This window comes from Micropterus salmoides, unplaced genomic scaffold (genome assembly GCF_014851395.1).
Source record: "Micropterus salmoides isolate LMB-PRFRI ecotype aquatic unplaced genomic scaffold, ASM1485139v1 Ms_hic_scaffold_14, whole genome shotgun sequence".
Lineage (NCBI taxonomy): Eukaryota > Metazoa > Chordata > Actinopteri > Centrarchiformes > Centrarchidae > Micropterus > Micropterus salmoides.
The window spans coordinates 33,174,653-33,187,735 of NW_024040485.1; the positions used below are offsets into that span (position 1 = coordinate 33,174,653).

General features: G+C 49.9%; 1 protein-coding gene across 1 annotated transcript in view; it reads left to right on the forward strand.

Moving 5' to 3' along the window:
• Window positions 1-207: 207 nt before the first annotated feature.
• The window catches only part of LOC119901625 (cadherin-7-like), a gene marked incomplete at its 5' end in the record, with an annotated part of 23,783 nt that continues 10,907 nt past the window's right edge, over window positions 208-13,083 (forward strand). The window contains 5 exons of the mRNA XM_038717199.1: window positions 208-297; window positions 883-1,177; window positions 4,825-4,944; window positions 11,662-11,829; window positions 12,011-12,198. Coding sequence (XP_038573127.1) covers window positions 208-297; window positions 883-1,177; window positions 4,825-4,944; window positions 11,662-11,829; window positions 12,011-12,198 — 861 coding nt within the window. The remainder of the gene's footprint in view (window positions 298-882; window positions 1,178-4,824; window positions 4,945-11,661; window positions 11,830-12,010; window positions 12,199-13,083) is intronic.

Below are 13,083 nucleotides of genomic sequence, written 5' to 3' on the forward strand. Positions count from 1 at the left end.
ACAACAGTTATCTCATTTATCAGTTATCACATCTACTTGTTGGTGTCTGTCTCCGCAGAGATGAACTGTCTCTGTGGTCTGAGCATGCTCAGTGTGTTCGTCCTGTCACTGTGGGAGGAGCCAAACTGTGAGGCAATGACCTTGAACTCTGTCCTCCTTCATCAGGTGTCAGAGGGAGGAGGAGGAGGAGGAGGAGGAGGAGGAGGAGGTCACCAGAGGAGGAAGAGGAGCTGGGTGTGGAACCAGTTCTTTGTCCTGGAGGAGTACGGCGAAGACGAGCCGCTGTATGTGGGGAAGGTACGATCAGGGACATCGATGCTTCCACTGATTTCTGTTTGTTACAATAAAAATCACTAATCAATCATCAATAATGAGTAAAACAGCTCCACCTGCTGGACACGTTGCATCATTACGTTTCCTTCACTTACATCAAACATCACAGGCCCAGTCAGTGTAGCTTTCCCAGATTAGGGTTAGCTCAAGGAACTTACTATTACTGTCTCTCTCCCGCTGCATGCTGGGAGTTTGGTGGTGGTGAGCTAATATGGCTGAAGGGGAGCCATGTTTCATGGTGGGGATGGCGTCCTTATTGGTTTTCTTTGTAGTAAGGGTGTGAATCTTTTGGTATCTCACGATTCAGGGTCTTGTTTACCTTTGAGGGTCAGATGGAGGTGAGGTCATCAGCAGGAATGTGGACTGTGGTGGTTTAGAGGGACCTGATCCTGGAGGTGAAGCTCTGGGTTCACCAGTTGATCACAGAACAGGTGATCACAGAATAGTTGATCACAAAACAGGTGATCGCACAACAAGTGTGTTCTTGTTGTCTCTGCTGGTCTACCTGTTGTTTTTTATGGGTTGTCTTGTTGTCTCTGGTCCCTGCAGCTCCACTCTGACATGGATAAGGGTGACGGTCAGGTGAGGTATGTCTTGAACGGTGAAGGAGCAATGTCCATCTTCACCATCGATGAGAATACAGGAGACATTCACGCCACCAAGAGGCTGGACCGGGAGCAGCAGGCATACTACTCCTTGAGAGCTCAGGCTCGAGACCGAAAAACCAACATGCCAGTGGAACCAGAGTCCCAGTTCATCATCAAAGTCCAGGACATCAATGACAACGAGCCCAAGTTCCTGGACGGACCGTACACTGCTAGGGTGGCTGAGGGGTCTCCTGTAGGTGAGTCTGAACACCTGACTAACCAAGGGACAAAGTCTACTCCATGACAATGGTCCAGGTCTTTATTAACTGATGTCTATAGTATGTGAAAGGTTATAAACACATACCTTAGACATCTTTTAGCAAGTAAAGAATCTTTATTCATCCTTTCAAAACTAAAGTTAAAAGATGCTGCACAGGCGCAGTTAAATTACAGGTTTCAGAATTTCAGGTCACACATAAACAAATGAAATAAATAAAGATAAAGCATAAAGCCGAATACGAGTTATAAAATAAAAGCCCTTACAGCTGCTGGTGTAGAAACTTAGAAACTAAATGATCACTATTCAAAGTAAACAACGTGATAGCATCTGGACTGCTAGCTTTCAGTCTGCACCTCCGACTGCCCTTCAGCCTGATACATGTCTAGCTACCAGCCTTCATTCCGACCTGCTAGCTACCAGCCTTCATCCCGACCTGCTAGCTACCAGCCTTCATCCCGACCTGCTAGCTACCAGCCTTCATTCCGACCTGCTAGCTACCAGCCTTCATCCCGACCTGCTAGCTACCAGCCTTCATCCCGACCTGATAGCTACCAGCCTTCATCCCGACCTGCTAGCTACCAGCCTTCTTCCCGACCTGCTAGCAACCAGCCTTCATCCCGACCTGCTAGCTACCAGCCTTCATCCCGACCTGCTAGCAACCAGCCTTTATCCCGACCTGCTAGCTACCAGCCTTCATCCCGACCTGCTAGCTACCAGCCTTCATCCCGACCTGATAGCTACCAGCCTTCATCCCGACCTGCTAGCTACCAGCCTTCATCCCGACCTGCTAGCAACCAGCCTTCATCCCGACCTGCTAGCTACCAGCCTTCATCCCGACCTGATAGCTACCAGCCTTCATTCCGACCTGCTAGCTACCAGCCTTCATCCCGACCTGCTAGCTACCAGCCTTCATCCCGACCTGCTAGCTACCAGCCTTCATTCCGACCTGCTAGCTACCAGCCTTCATTCCGACCTGCTAGCTACCAGCCTTCATCCCGACCTGCTAGCTACCAGCCTTCATCCCGACCTGCTAGCTACCAGCCTTCATTCCGACCTGCTAGCTACCAGCCTTCATCCCGACCTGCTAGCTACCAGCCTTCATCCCGACCTGATAGCTACCAGCCTTCATCCCGACCTGCTAGCTACCAGCCTTCTTCCCGACCTGCTAGCAACCAGCCTTCATCCCGACCTGCTAGCTACCAGCCTTCATCCCGACCTGCTAGCAACCAGCCTTTATCCCGACCTGCTAGCTACCAGCCTTCATCCCGACCTGCTAGCTACCAGCCTTCATCCCGACCTGATAGCTACCAGCCTTCATCCCGACCTGCTAGCTACCAGCCTTCATCCCGACCTGCTAGCAACCAGCCTTCATCCCGACCTGCTAGCTACCAGCCTTCATCCCGACCTGCTAGCTACCAGCCTTCATCCCGACCTGCTAGCTACCAGCCTTCATCCCGACCTGCTAGCTACCAGCCTTCATCCCGACCTGATAGCTACCAGCCTTCATCCCGACCTGATAGCTACCAGCCTTCATCCCGACCTGCTAGCTACCAGCCTTCATCCCGACCTGCTAGCTACCAGCCTTCATCCCGACCTGCTAGCAACCAGCCTTCATCCCGACCTGCTAGCTACCAGCCTTCATCCCGACCTGCTAGCTACCAGCCTTCATCCCGACCTGCTAGCTACCAGCCTTCATCCCGACCTGCTAGCTACCAGCCTTCATCCCGACCTGATAGCTACCAGCCTTCATCCCGACCTGATAGCTACCAGCCTTCATCCCGACCTGCTAGCTACCAGCCTTCATCCCGACCTGCTAGCTACCAGCCTTCATCCCGACCTGCTAGCAACCAGCCTTCATCCCGACCTGCTAGCTACCAGCCTTCATCCCGACCTGCTAGCTACCAGCCTTCATCCCGACCTGATAGCTACCAGCCTTCATCCCGACCTGATAGCTACCAGCCTTCATCCCGACCTGCTAGCTACCAGCCTTCATCCCGACCTGATAGCTACCAGCCTTCATCCCGACCTGATAGCTACCAGCCTTCATCCCGACCTGCTAGCTACCAGCCTTCATCCCGACCTGATAGCTACCAGCCTTCATCCCGACCTGCTAGCAACCAGCCTTCATCCCGACCTGCTAGCAACCAGCCTTCATCCCGACCTGCTAGCTACCAGCCTTCATCCCGACCTGATAGCTACCAGCCTTCATCCCGACCTGCTAGCAACCAGCCTTCATCCCGACCTGCTAGCTACCAGCCTTCATCCCGACCTGCTAGCTACCAGCCTTCATCCCGACCTGATAGCAACCAGCCTTCATCCCGACCTGCTAGCTACCAGCCTTCATCCCGACCTGCTAGCAACCAGCCTTCATCCCGACCTGCTAGCTACCAGCCTTCATTCCGACCTGATAGCTACCAGCCTTCATCCCGACCTGCTAGCAACCAGCCTTCATCCCGACCTGCTAGCTACCAGCCTTCATCCCGACCTGCTAGCTACCAGCCTTCATCCCGACCTGCTAGCAACCAGCCTTCATCCCGACCTGATAGCTACCAGCCTTCATCCCGACCTGCTAGCTACCAGCCTTCATCCCGACCTGCTAGCAACCAGCCTTCATCCCGACCTGCTAGCTACCAGCCTTCATCCCGACCTGCTAGCAACCAGCCTTCATCCCGACCTGATAGCTACCAGCCTTCATCCCGACCTGCTAGCTACCAGCCTTCATCCCGACCTGCTAGCAACCAGCCTTCATCCCGACCTGCTAGCAACCAGCCTTCATCCCGACCTGCTAGCTACCAGCCTTCATCCCGACCTGCTAGCTACCAGCCTTCATCCCGACCTGATAGCTACCAGCCTTCATCCCGACCTGCTAGCAACCAGCCTTCATCCCGACCTGCTAGCAACCAGCCTTCATCCCGACCTGCTAGCTACCAGCCTTCATCCCGACCTGCTAGCTACCAGCCTTCATCCCGACCTGATAGCAACCAGCCTTCATCCCGACCTGCTAGCTACCAGCCTTCATCCCGACCTGCTAGCAACCAGCCTTCATCCCGACCTGCTAGCAACCAGCCTTCATCCCGACCTGATAGCTACCAGCCTTCATCCCGACCTGCTAGCTACCAGCCTTCATCCCGACCTGCTAGCAACCAGCCTTCATCCCGACCTGCTAGCTACCAGCCTTCATCCCGACCTGCTAGCAACCAGCCTTCATCCCGACCTGCTAGCAACCAGCCTTCATCCCGACCTGATAGCTACCAGCCTTCATCCCGACCTGCTAGCTACCAGCCTTCATCCCGACCTGCTAGCAACCAGCCTTCATCCCGACCTGATAGCTACCAGCCTTCATCCCGACTGCAGCAACTTCCTGTCTCTCAAGTTGGATAAACTTAAAACATTTAAAAACAGCTGCAGTTACTATGTCGGAGAAGGTGCTACTCTTAATGTGATAATCACAGTTCTGACTGAACAGAAACATACTTTTATTGTGAAATTTATTTCTCATGCAGTAAAATGTTTTTTTAATGTTACATTTTTAACCCTTTTTAGATAAACATTTTCAGGTTTTTCTCTCCTTGGTTTGTTAAAGGATGTCATATTTCAAATCATTAAGGTGTTATTTCTCTACAGGTACGTCGGTGGTGACGGTGGTGGCGACAGATGCTGATGATCCGACTTATGGAAACTCTGCCAGACTGGTTTACAGCATCTTGCAGGGTCAGCCATACTTCTCTGTGGAGCCAAAGACAGGTAAGTGTGTTTCAATGCGTGTTTGTGTGGGTTATTGCTTGAATCAGAGTTTCTCTCTCTGAATAAGCAAACTCTTACTTCTTAATCCGTGTGGAACCTCAGGATCCAGATGCTGGTGGATGTGAAACAGAGGTTGACCTCACATTTCTGGCAGTTGGCCTTTGGTATACCTGTGCACCCAGGTACCTTGCGTCATCTGGGCGCACATCAGTGCCTGGAACTGGAACTCCTCATTCTCACACATTTCAGACTCTTCCAGACTCTTTCCACTTTTGGTCTTCAGCAGTGTATGACTTGAAGGTATACAGCTCCACTCGTTCTTTCTTTCTCATGCCATTGCCTTCACAGTACGTACTGGCAGCCAGATGGTCACGATCAAGTCCAGAAAGTGGTACCACCTCCGCTTGTACCACTTTAGAACCTGCAAGGTGGTTCCTCCAACCATGGCCACCTTTAGTTCAAAAGATCCACGTCCTGCCCTCTTCAGCTCAGCATCGCACATCAAGGTGATGCCTGGTGGACTGTCACCAACAGTAGCAGTGCTGTGCAGTCCCTGCTGAGCCAGTCTGAGAGGGACCCTCGTAAACCAGTTGTTCTTGCTTGGGTATTGGCTGGGCCAGGCGGAGGACATCTGCTAGCTCAGGCGGTTGTACAACTGTCACCATCAGAGTCAGCCAAGTCGAGTATCTTGTAGACCTGTTTCTTAGGTTTTGAGGGCAGGTATTCTTCAGTCTGTTTCTCCCATTTAATAGGACCCTCTGCTCATCAACAGCCAACTTCTCACCCAGTTATGAGCTGGATCATCATTTCCCTCCTGTCTCTCTTTGTTCTGAAGTGCAGGGACTTTTGTGCTTTAGTAGTGAGGTCGAGGGATGTGTTTGTGTGAAACTGTATCACATAGATTTGACTGCCCTACAATAACTTCCAGAATGTCTTTAGAAAACAACAGCTTGAAGTACTGGAGGGGGGCATGATATCAGATATCAAACTGCCATTCTGGGTCAGCACTGAAGTAAGCATGGTGGGCTGTTCTCCACCGTGGAACATGTCAGGGAAAATAATTCCTTCCCAAAGAATACAGAGTCAAATAGATGTGATGAATCATTCTTTATGTAACGTGCCACGGAGAGAACGCACGGTTACTCTCCAGAACTCAGCATTTCCTCTTCTTAAATACAAAACCAGGTACAGAACACAACAACCAATAGTAAACTGCCAAGACAAGGGACAACAAATGAGTATTATCACAGTATTATATCAAAAGCTTCTTCCTGGGCTGACAAAAGAACGTGGCATCAGAGTTGTGTCCAGGTGACTCTCATTTGTACATGTCAGCAGATGTTTATTGTAAGTCAGACAACCCTTTGATTAGGAATAAAACCCTGTGACCAAGTTAGTTACAGTGAAATCCTAAAAATCAGCAACTTATAATGTATTTCTCACAAACATCAACCTCTGCTACATCTTCATCTTCATCTTCATCCACAGACTCAGACTCGGCCTCAGTCTCTGCAGGCAGGTGTTCTCCTTTAAAACAGGAAGCAGGATGCACAGATCTGAATGTTTCAGTTACACAACTTGACTGGCCCCTGACTGGACCCCCTTTTGCCTTCAGAACTGCCTTAATTCTTCGTGGCATACTTTCAACAAGCAGGTGGAAACCTTCCTCAGAGACTTTGGTCCATGTTGACATGACAGCATCACACAGCTGCCGCAGATTTGTCTCCTGTTCCTCCACATCCCAAAGGGGCTCTGTTGGACTGAGATCTGGTGCCTGTGGAGGCCTCTGGAGTCCAGTGAACTCCTCATCATGTTCAGGAAACCAGTTTGAGATGATTTGAGCTTTGTGACATGGAGCATTATTCTGCTGGAAGCAGCCATCAGAAGATGGTACACTGTGGTCATAAAGGGATGGACCTGCTCAGCAACAATACTCAGGGAGGCTCAGCTGGTCCCCCACACCATTACACCACCACCACCACCTGAACCGTCGATACGAGGCAGGATGGATCCATGCTTTCATGTTGTTCACACCAAATTCTGACCCGACCATCTGAATCTCGCAGCTGAAATCGACTCAGACTCATCAGACCAGGCAGCGTTTTTCCTTCTTCTATTGTCTATTCTGAGCTGACAGGAGTGGCCCCTGGTGTGGTCTCCTGCTGCTGTGGCCCATCTGCTTCAAGGTTGGACCTGTTGTGCATTCAGAGATGGTGCTCTTCATACCTTGGTTGGAACGAGGGGTTCTCTGAGTTACTGTTGCCTTTCTGCTGTCATCTCGACCCGTATTTCCATCCACACCGCTGCCGCTCACTGGACATTTTCTCTTTTTCGGACCGTTCTCTGTAAGATGGCTGTGTGTGAAAATCCCAGAAGATCAGCAGTTTACCAGTCCCAGTCTATATCTATCTATATATATATCTATATATCTATATATCTATATATATCTATATATAAGTGCACTTCTTTTCTGTCCTCAACCTGTCTACATTACAGTTATCCATTCCATCGTTACTGGACACCTGCCAATCACAGTATTATACGTTATTGTACTATATTATATTCCTATATTTCATGTGGATTTTAACTTGTGTGATTTTCTATTTATACATGGTGATTGGCGGAGGGATTGCATTGCCCATGACTGCGTCGCTGTCATCGTTGTGCGTATGCTGATGAAGAAGAGTCAGAGAAACAACAGTGTGAACACAGTTGTCAGGAACAGGGTTATCTAGCCATGAAAAACCAGGACGGATGCAGATCTGTAACGTATAGAGCCATCACCAGGTGGAAATAGCTCCCAGTAGGGCCCACGTGTGTCAGGATGTGTGTGGTTGAAAGGTTGGTGGACCCAAATGCAGGACACGTAGGCTGACAGGTACAGTTCAAAAGGTTTATTAACAAAACAAAAGCGAGCACACTTACAGTCCAGGTAATCCAAAAATAACAACAGTTCAAACAAACCAGGTGATCCAACTGAAAACCTGAACATCCAAGAAGGGAAAATAATCCAGAAACAGGGAGACACGACGAGCAAGGCAGGCTAAACACGACATGAGACAACGCACATACACGCAACAATGACCGGACAAAGACTGAGGGAAACAAGCAAGGATATAAACACAGGTTAACGAGCTGGGAGGAGGCACACAGGTGATACTAATAATGACAGCAGACAGACGCAGGCAGGCAGGAACACCAGATACAGATGCCAAACAGGCCCAAACTAACAGACAAATCCAGAAACAGAACAGAAATATGAATCCAAATAAACACATATACAAGGTACAAAAGACAAGAATCCAACTGGAACTCTAAACACAGAACAGACAAGCAGGCAGAGGAATAAAATCCACATGCAGAAGCAAATCTAAATGCAGAAAAATAAACATCATAAAACTAAAACCGGACAGACAGGCAAACTAAATGACAAGAACAGACTGACGCAGAATAATCAAAACAATAATGAAGTAAGTATTGTATTGAGTATTTTTAATGAAACCAAATGATGAAAGTTTTTTTCTGTTTGTAGTCTCACAAACAGACTTTCAGTGTGAACATTTAAAGCTGTGAACTGTGATGTGTTGATCTCTTCCTCTTATATAACCCTGTTCACTCCCCATCTGCAGCAGACGTTAACCTTTAGATGGAACATGTTTATGGCTGACAGAGAGGAGGTGAATTAACTCTGCAGAGCCACAGATTAAAACAGATTGTGAGGATTATTTGATTATAAACAGCTTCAGCCTGCTCTGCTCTGAACCATCCATTTATTTACCCTCAGTAAGCTCAGCTGAGTCACAGGTCACATGGTCAGACTGAAAAACATCACCGTGATGTGTTCAAGGACTGAGGGAGAAAATCACTGTGTAAATACTGGAAGGTGTCCTGATGTGTTTACTGAACCTGAGTCTCACCTGTCCTGCAGGTGTCCTGATGTGTTTACTGAACCTGAGTCTCACCTGTCCTGCAGGTGTCCTGATGTGTTTACTGAACCTGAGTCTCACCTGTCCTGCAGGTGTCCTGATGTGTTTACTGAACCTGAGTCTCACCTGTCCTGCAGGTGTCCTGATGTGTTTACTGAACCTGAGTCTCACCTGTCCTGCAGGTGTCCTGATGTGTTTACTGAACCTGAGTCTCACCTGTCCTGCAGGTGTCCTGATGTGCTTACTGAACCTGAGTCTCACCTGTCCTGCAGGTGTCCTGATGTGTTTACTGAACCTGAGTCTCACCTGTCCTGCAGGTGTCCTGATGTGTTTACTGAACCTGAGTCTCACCTGTCCTGCAGGTGTCCTGATGTGCTTACTGAACCTGAGTCTCACCTGTCCTGCAGGTGTCCTGATGTGTTTACTGAACCTGAGTCTCACCTGTCCTGCAGGTGTCCTGATGTGTTTACTGAACCTGAGTCTCACCTGTCCTGCAGGTGTCCTGATGTGCTTACTGAACCTGAGTCTCACCTGTCCTGCAGGTGTCCTGATGTGCTTACTGAACCTGAGTCTCACCTGTCCTGCAGGTGTCCTGATGTGTTTACTGAACCTGAGTCTCACCTGTCCTGCAGGTGTCCTGATGTGTTTACTGAAACTGAGTCTCACCTGTCCTGCAGGTGTCCTGATGTGCTTACTGAACCTGAGTCTCACCTGTCCTGCAGGTGTCCTGATGTGCTTACTGAACCTGAGTCTCACCTGTCCTGCAGGTGTCCTGATGTGCTTACTGAACCTGAGTCTCACCTGTCCTGCAGGTGTCCTGATGTGTTACTGAAACTGAGTCTCACCTGTCCTGCAGGTGTCCTGATGTGCTTACTGAACCTGAGTCTCACCTGTCCTGCAGGTGTCCTGATGTGCTTACTGAACCTGAGTCTCACCTGTCCTGCAGGTGTCCTGATGTGCTTACTGAACCTGAGTCTCACCTGTCCTGCAGGTGTCCTGATGTGCTTACTGAACCTGAGTCTCACCTGTCCTGCAGGTGTCCTGATGTGCTTACTGAACCTGAGTCTCACCTGTCCTGCAGGTGTCCTGATGTGCTTACTGAACCTGAGTCTCACCTGTCCTGCAGGTGTCCTGATGTGTTTACTGAACCTGAGTCTCACCTGTCCTGCAGGTGTCCTGATGTGCTTACTGAACCTGAGTCTCACCTGTCCTGCAGGTGTCCTGATGTGTTTACTGAACCTGAGTCTCACCTGTCCTGCAGGTGTCCTGATGTGTTTACTGAACCTGAGTCTCACCTGTCCTGCAGGTGTCCTGATGTGCTTACTGAACCTGAGTCTCACCTGTCCTGCAGGTGTCCTGATGTGTTTACTGAACCTGAGTCTCACCTGTCCTGCAGGTGTCCTGATGTGCTTACTGAACCTGAGTCTCACCTGTCCTGCAGGTGTCCTGATGTGTTTACTGAACCTGAGTCTCACCTGTCCTGCAGGTGTCCTGATGTGTTTACTGAACCTGAGTCTCACCTGTCCTGCAGGTGTCCTGATGTGCTTACTGAACCTGAGTCTCACCTGTCCTGCAGGTGTCCTGATGTGTTTACTGAACCTGAGTCTCACCTGTCCTGCAGGTGTCCTGATGTGTTTACTGAACCTGAGTCTCACCTGTCCTGCAGGTGTCCTGATGTGCTTACTGAACCTGAGTCTCACCTGTCCTGCAGGTGTCCTGATGTGTTTACTGAACCTGAGTCTCACCTGTCCTGCAGGTGTCCTGATGTGTTTACTGAACCTGAGTCTCACCTGTCCTGCAGGTGTCCTGATGTGTTTACTGAAACTGAGTCTCACCTGTCCTGCAGGTGTCCTGATGTGTTTACTGAAACTGAGTCTCACCTGTCCTGCAGGTGTCCTGATGTGTTTACTGAAACTGAGTCTCACCTGTCCTGCAGGTGTCCTGATGTGCTTACTGAACCTGAGTCTCACCTGTCCTGCAGGTGTCCTGATGTGCTTACTGAACCTGAGTCTCACCTGTCCTGCAGGTGTCCTGATGTGTTTACTGAAACTGAGTCTCACCTGTCCTGCAGGTGTCCTGATGTGCTTACTGAACCTGAGTCTCACCTGTCCTGCAGGTGTCCTGATGTGCTTACTGAACCTGAGTCTCACCTGTCCTGCAGGTGTCCTGATGTGTTTACTGAACCTGAGTCTCACCTGTCCTGCAGGTGTCCTGATGTGTTTACTGAACCTGAGTCTCACCTGTCCTGCAGGTGTCCTGATGTGTTTACTGAAACTGAGTCTCACCTGTCCTGCAGGTGTCCTGATGTGCTTACTGAACCTGAGTCTCACCTGTCCTGCAGGTGTCCTGATGTGCTTACTGAACCTGAGTCTCACCTGTCCTGCAGGTGTCCTGATGTGCTTACTGAACCTGAGTCTCACCTGTCCTGCAGGTGTCCTGATGTGCTTACTGAACCTGAGTCTCACCTGTCCTGCAGGTGTCCTGATGTGCTTACTGAACCTGAGTCTCACCTGTCCTGCAGGTGTCCTGATGTGTTTACTGAACCTGAGTCTCACCTGTCCTGCAGGTGTCCTGATGTGCTTACTGAACCTGAGTCTCACCTGTCCTGCAGGTGTCCTGATGTGTTTACTGAACCTGAGTCTCACCTGTCCTGCAGGTGTCCTGATGTGCTTACTGAACCTGAGTCTCACCTGTCCTGCAGGTGTCCTGATGTGTTTACTGAACCTGAGTCTCACCTGTCCTGCAGGTGTCCTGATGTGTTTACTGAACCTGAGTCTCACCTGTCCTGCAGGTGTGGTGCGGACGGCTCTTCCTGACATGGACCGGGAGGTGCGGGAACGTTACCTGCTGGTCGTCCAGGCCAAAGACATGATTGGTCAGATGGGAGGTCTCTCAGGAACCACCTCCGTCACGGTGATACTGACCGACATCAATGACAACCCGCCTCGCTTCCCCCACAGTAAGTCTGACCTCTGACCTTCACAGTTCACATCGCAGAAACTCTGAGGGATCAGAGCAGCAGGTATCTCAGGAGCCTGAACTGACCTGGACTCAGACCCAGTCCAGGATTAGTTTCTGGTGAACAGCTGGAGTAAACAGGAAGTAACATCATCATGTGTCTGTTTATCTGTGATCTACAGAGAGCTACCAGTTCACAGTTCCAGAGTCTGTACTGGTGTCAGATGTGGTTGCCAGGATCAAAGCTCTGGATCTGGATGTTGGTCCGAATGCTGAGATGGACTACAGGATCCTGAATGGAGACGGACTGGGAACCTTCAGGATCGTCACCGATCCAAACACACAGGAAGGACTCCTCACTTTACAGAAGGTACTGGTCACTTCCCAGTAAGAACTGGTTCACAGTTTTTTGTCCTTTGTTCAACAGGTTTAGAGTGTTTTAACGGCCCCCCTCTGAGAGAGTCCGGCTCACTGAACTGCCCCCCCTGCAGCTGTGAGCTCTCTGCCTGTCTGATCATTGCATTAGTCGGCTCTGTGCTCCACTTCCTGTCGGTCCCAGAGGACGGACCTCTGCTGCTGAACAGCTGCTGACAAATATCAGCACTTTGTTTCAGCTTTAGAGGCAAAGACAGAACCATCTGTTAGAACCCATTCCAGATCCAGCATGCATGGTTCCAAAATAATCTTATTCTTAATACGATAGTTAGGGAGACCATAGATCCTCTTTCTCCCGGACATCTAAATCTCCCAAAACGTCCAGGATTCAGCTTCTGCTTTCTACAGTCGGCATTCATGCTCTGTGCTTTTTCATTGCTTCGACCTTTCTCTTTAGGTCCCGCCTTCTCGCTCGCCACCATTGGTCGGTCACGTAGGCCTACATATCCTTCACGTCACCCACGGCAACAGCCAAGACACAGAGCAGCAGCAGCTCGTCAACAGTGAAACATGGTGCATGAACGGTGTGAAAAATGGCCAAACACAAGGCTTGAAGTGGGTCGGTACTCTCCGGTACTCACCGGTACGCAGTACCGGCACTTCTACATGTTACTCTTTGGCGTACCGAGACTTTTTTTTGCATACTGGCACTTCTCACAGCCTGCGGGACTCTTGTCTGTCCTCTCCACCGGCGGAGACCAGTAGGGGGAAGATCAGGTGCTTTTTTTATCCAAAGCGATACAACCAATCACAGCCTTGAAAGGGCGGGACTTAAGAAAGGTTGAGGTGCTACTCTCAATAAGCTGTTCAAATGTTACAA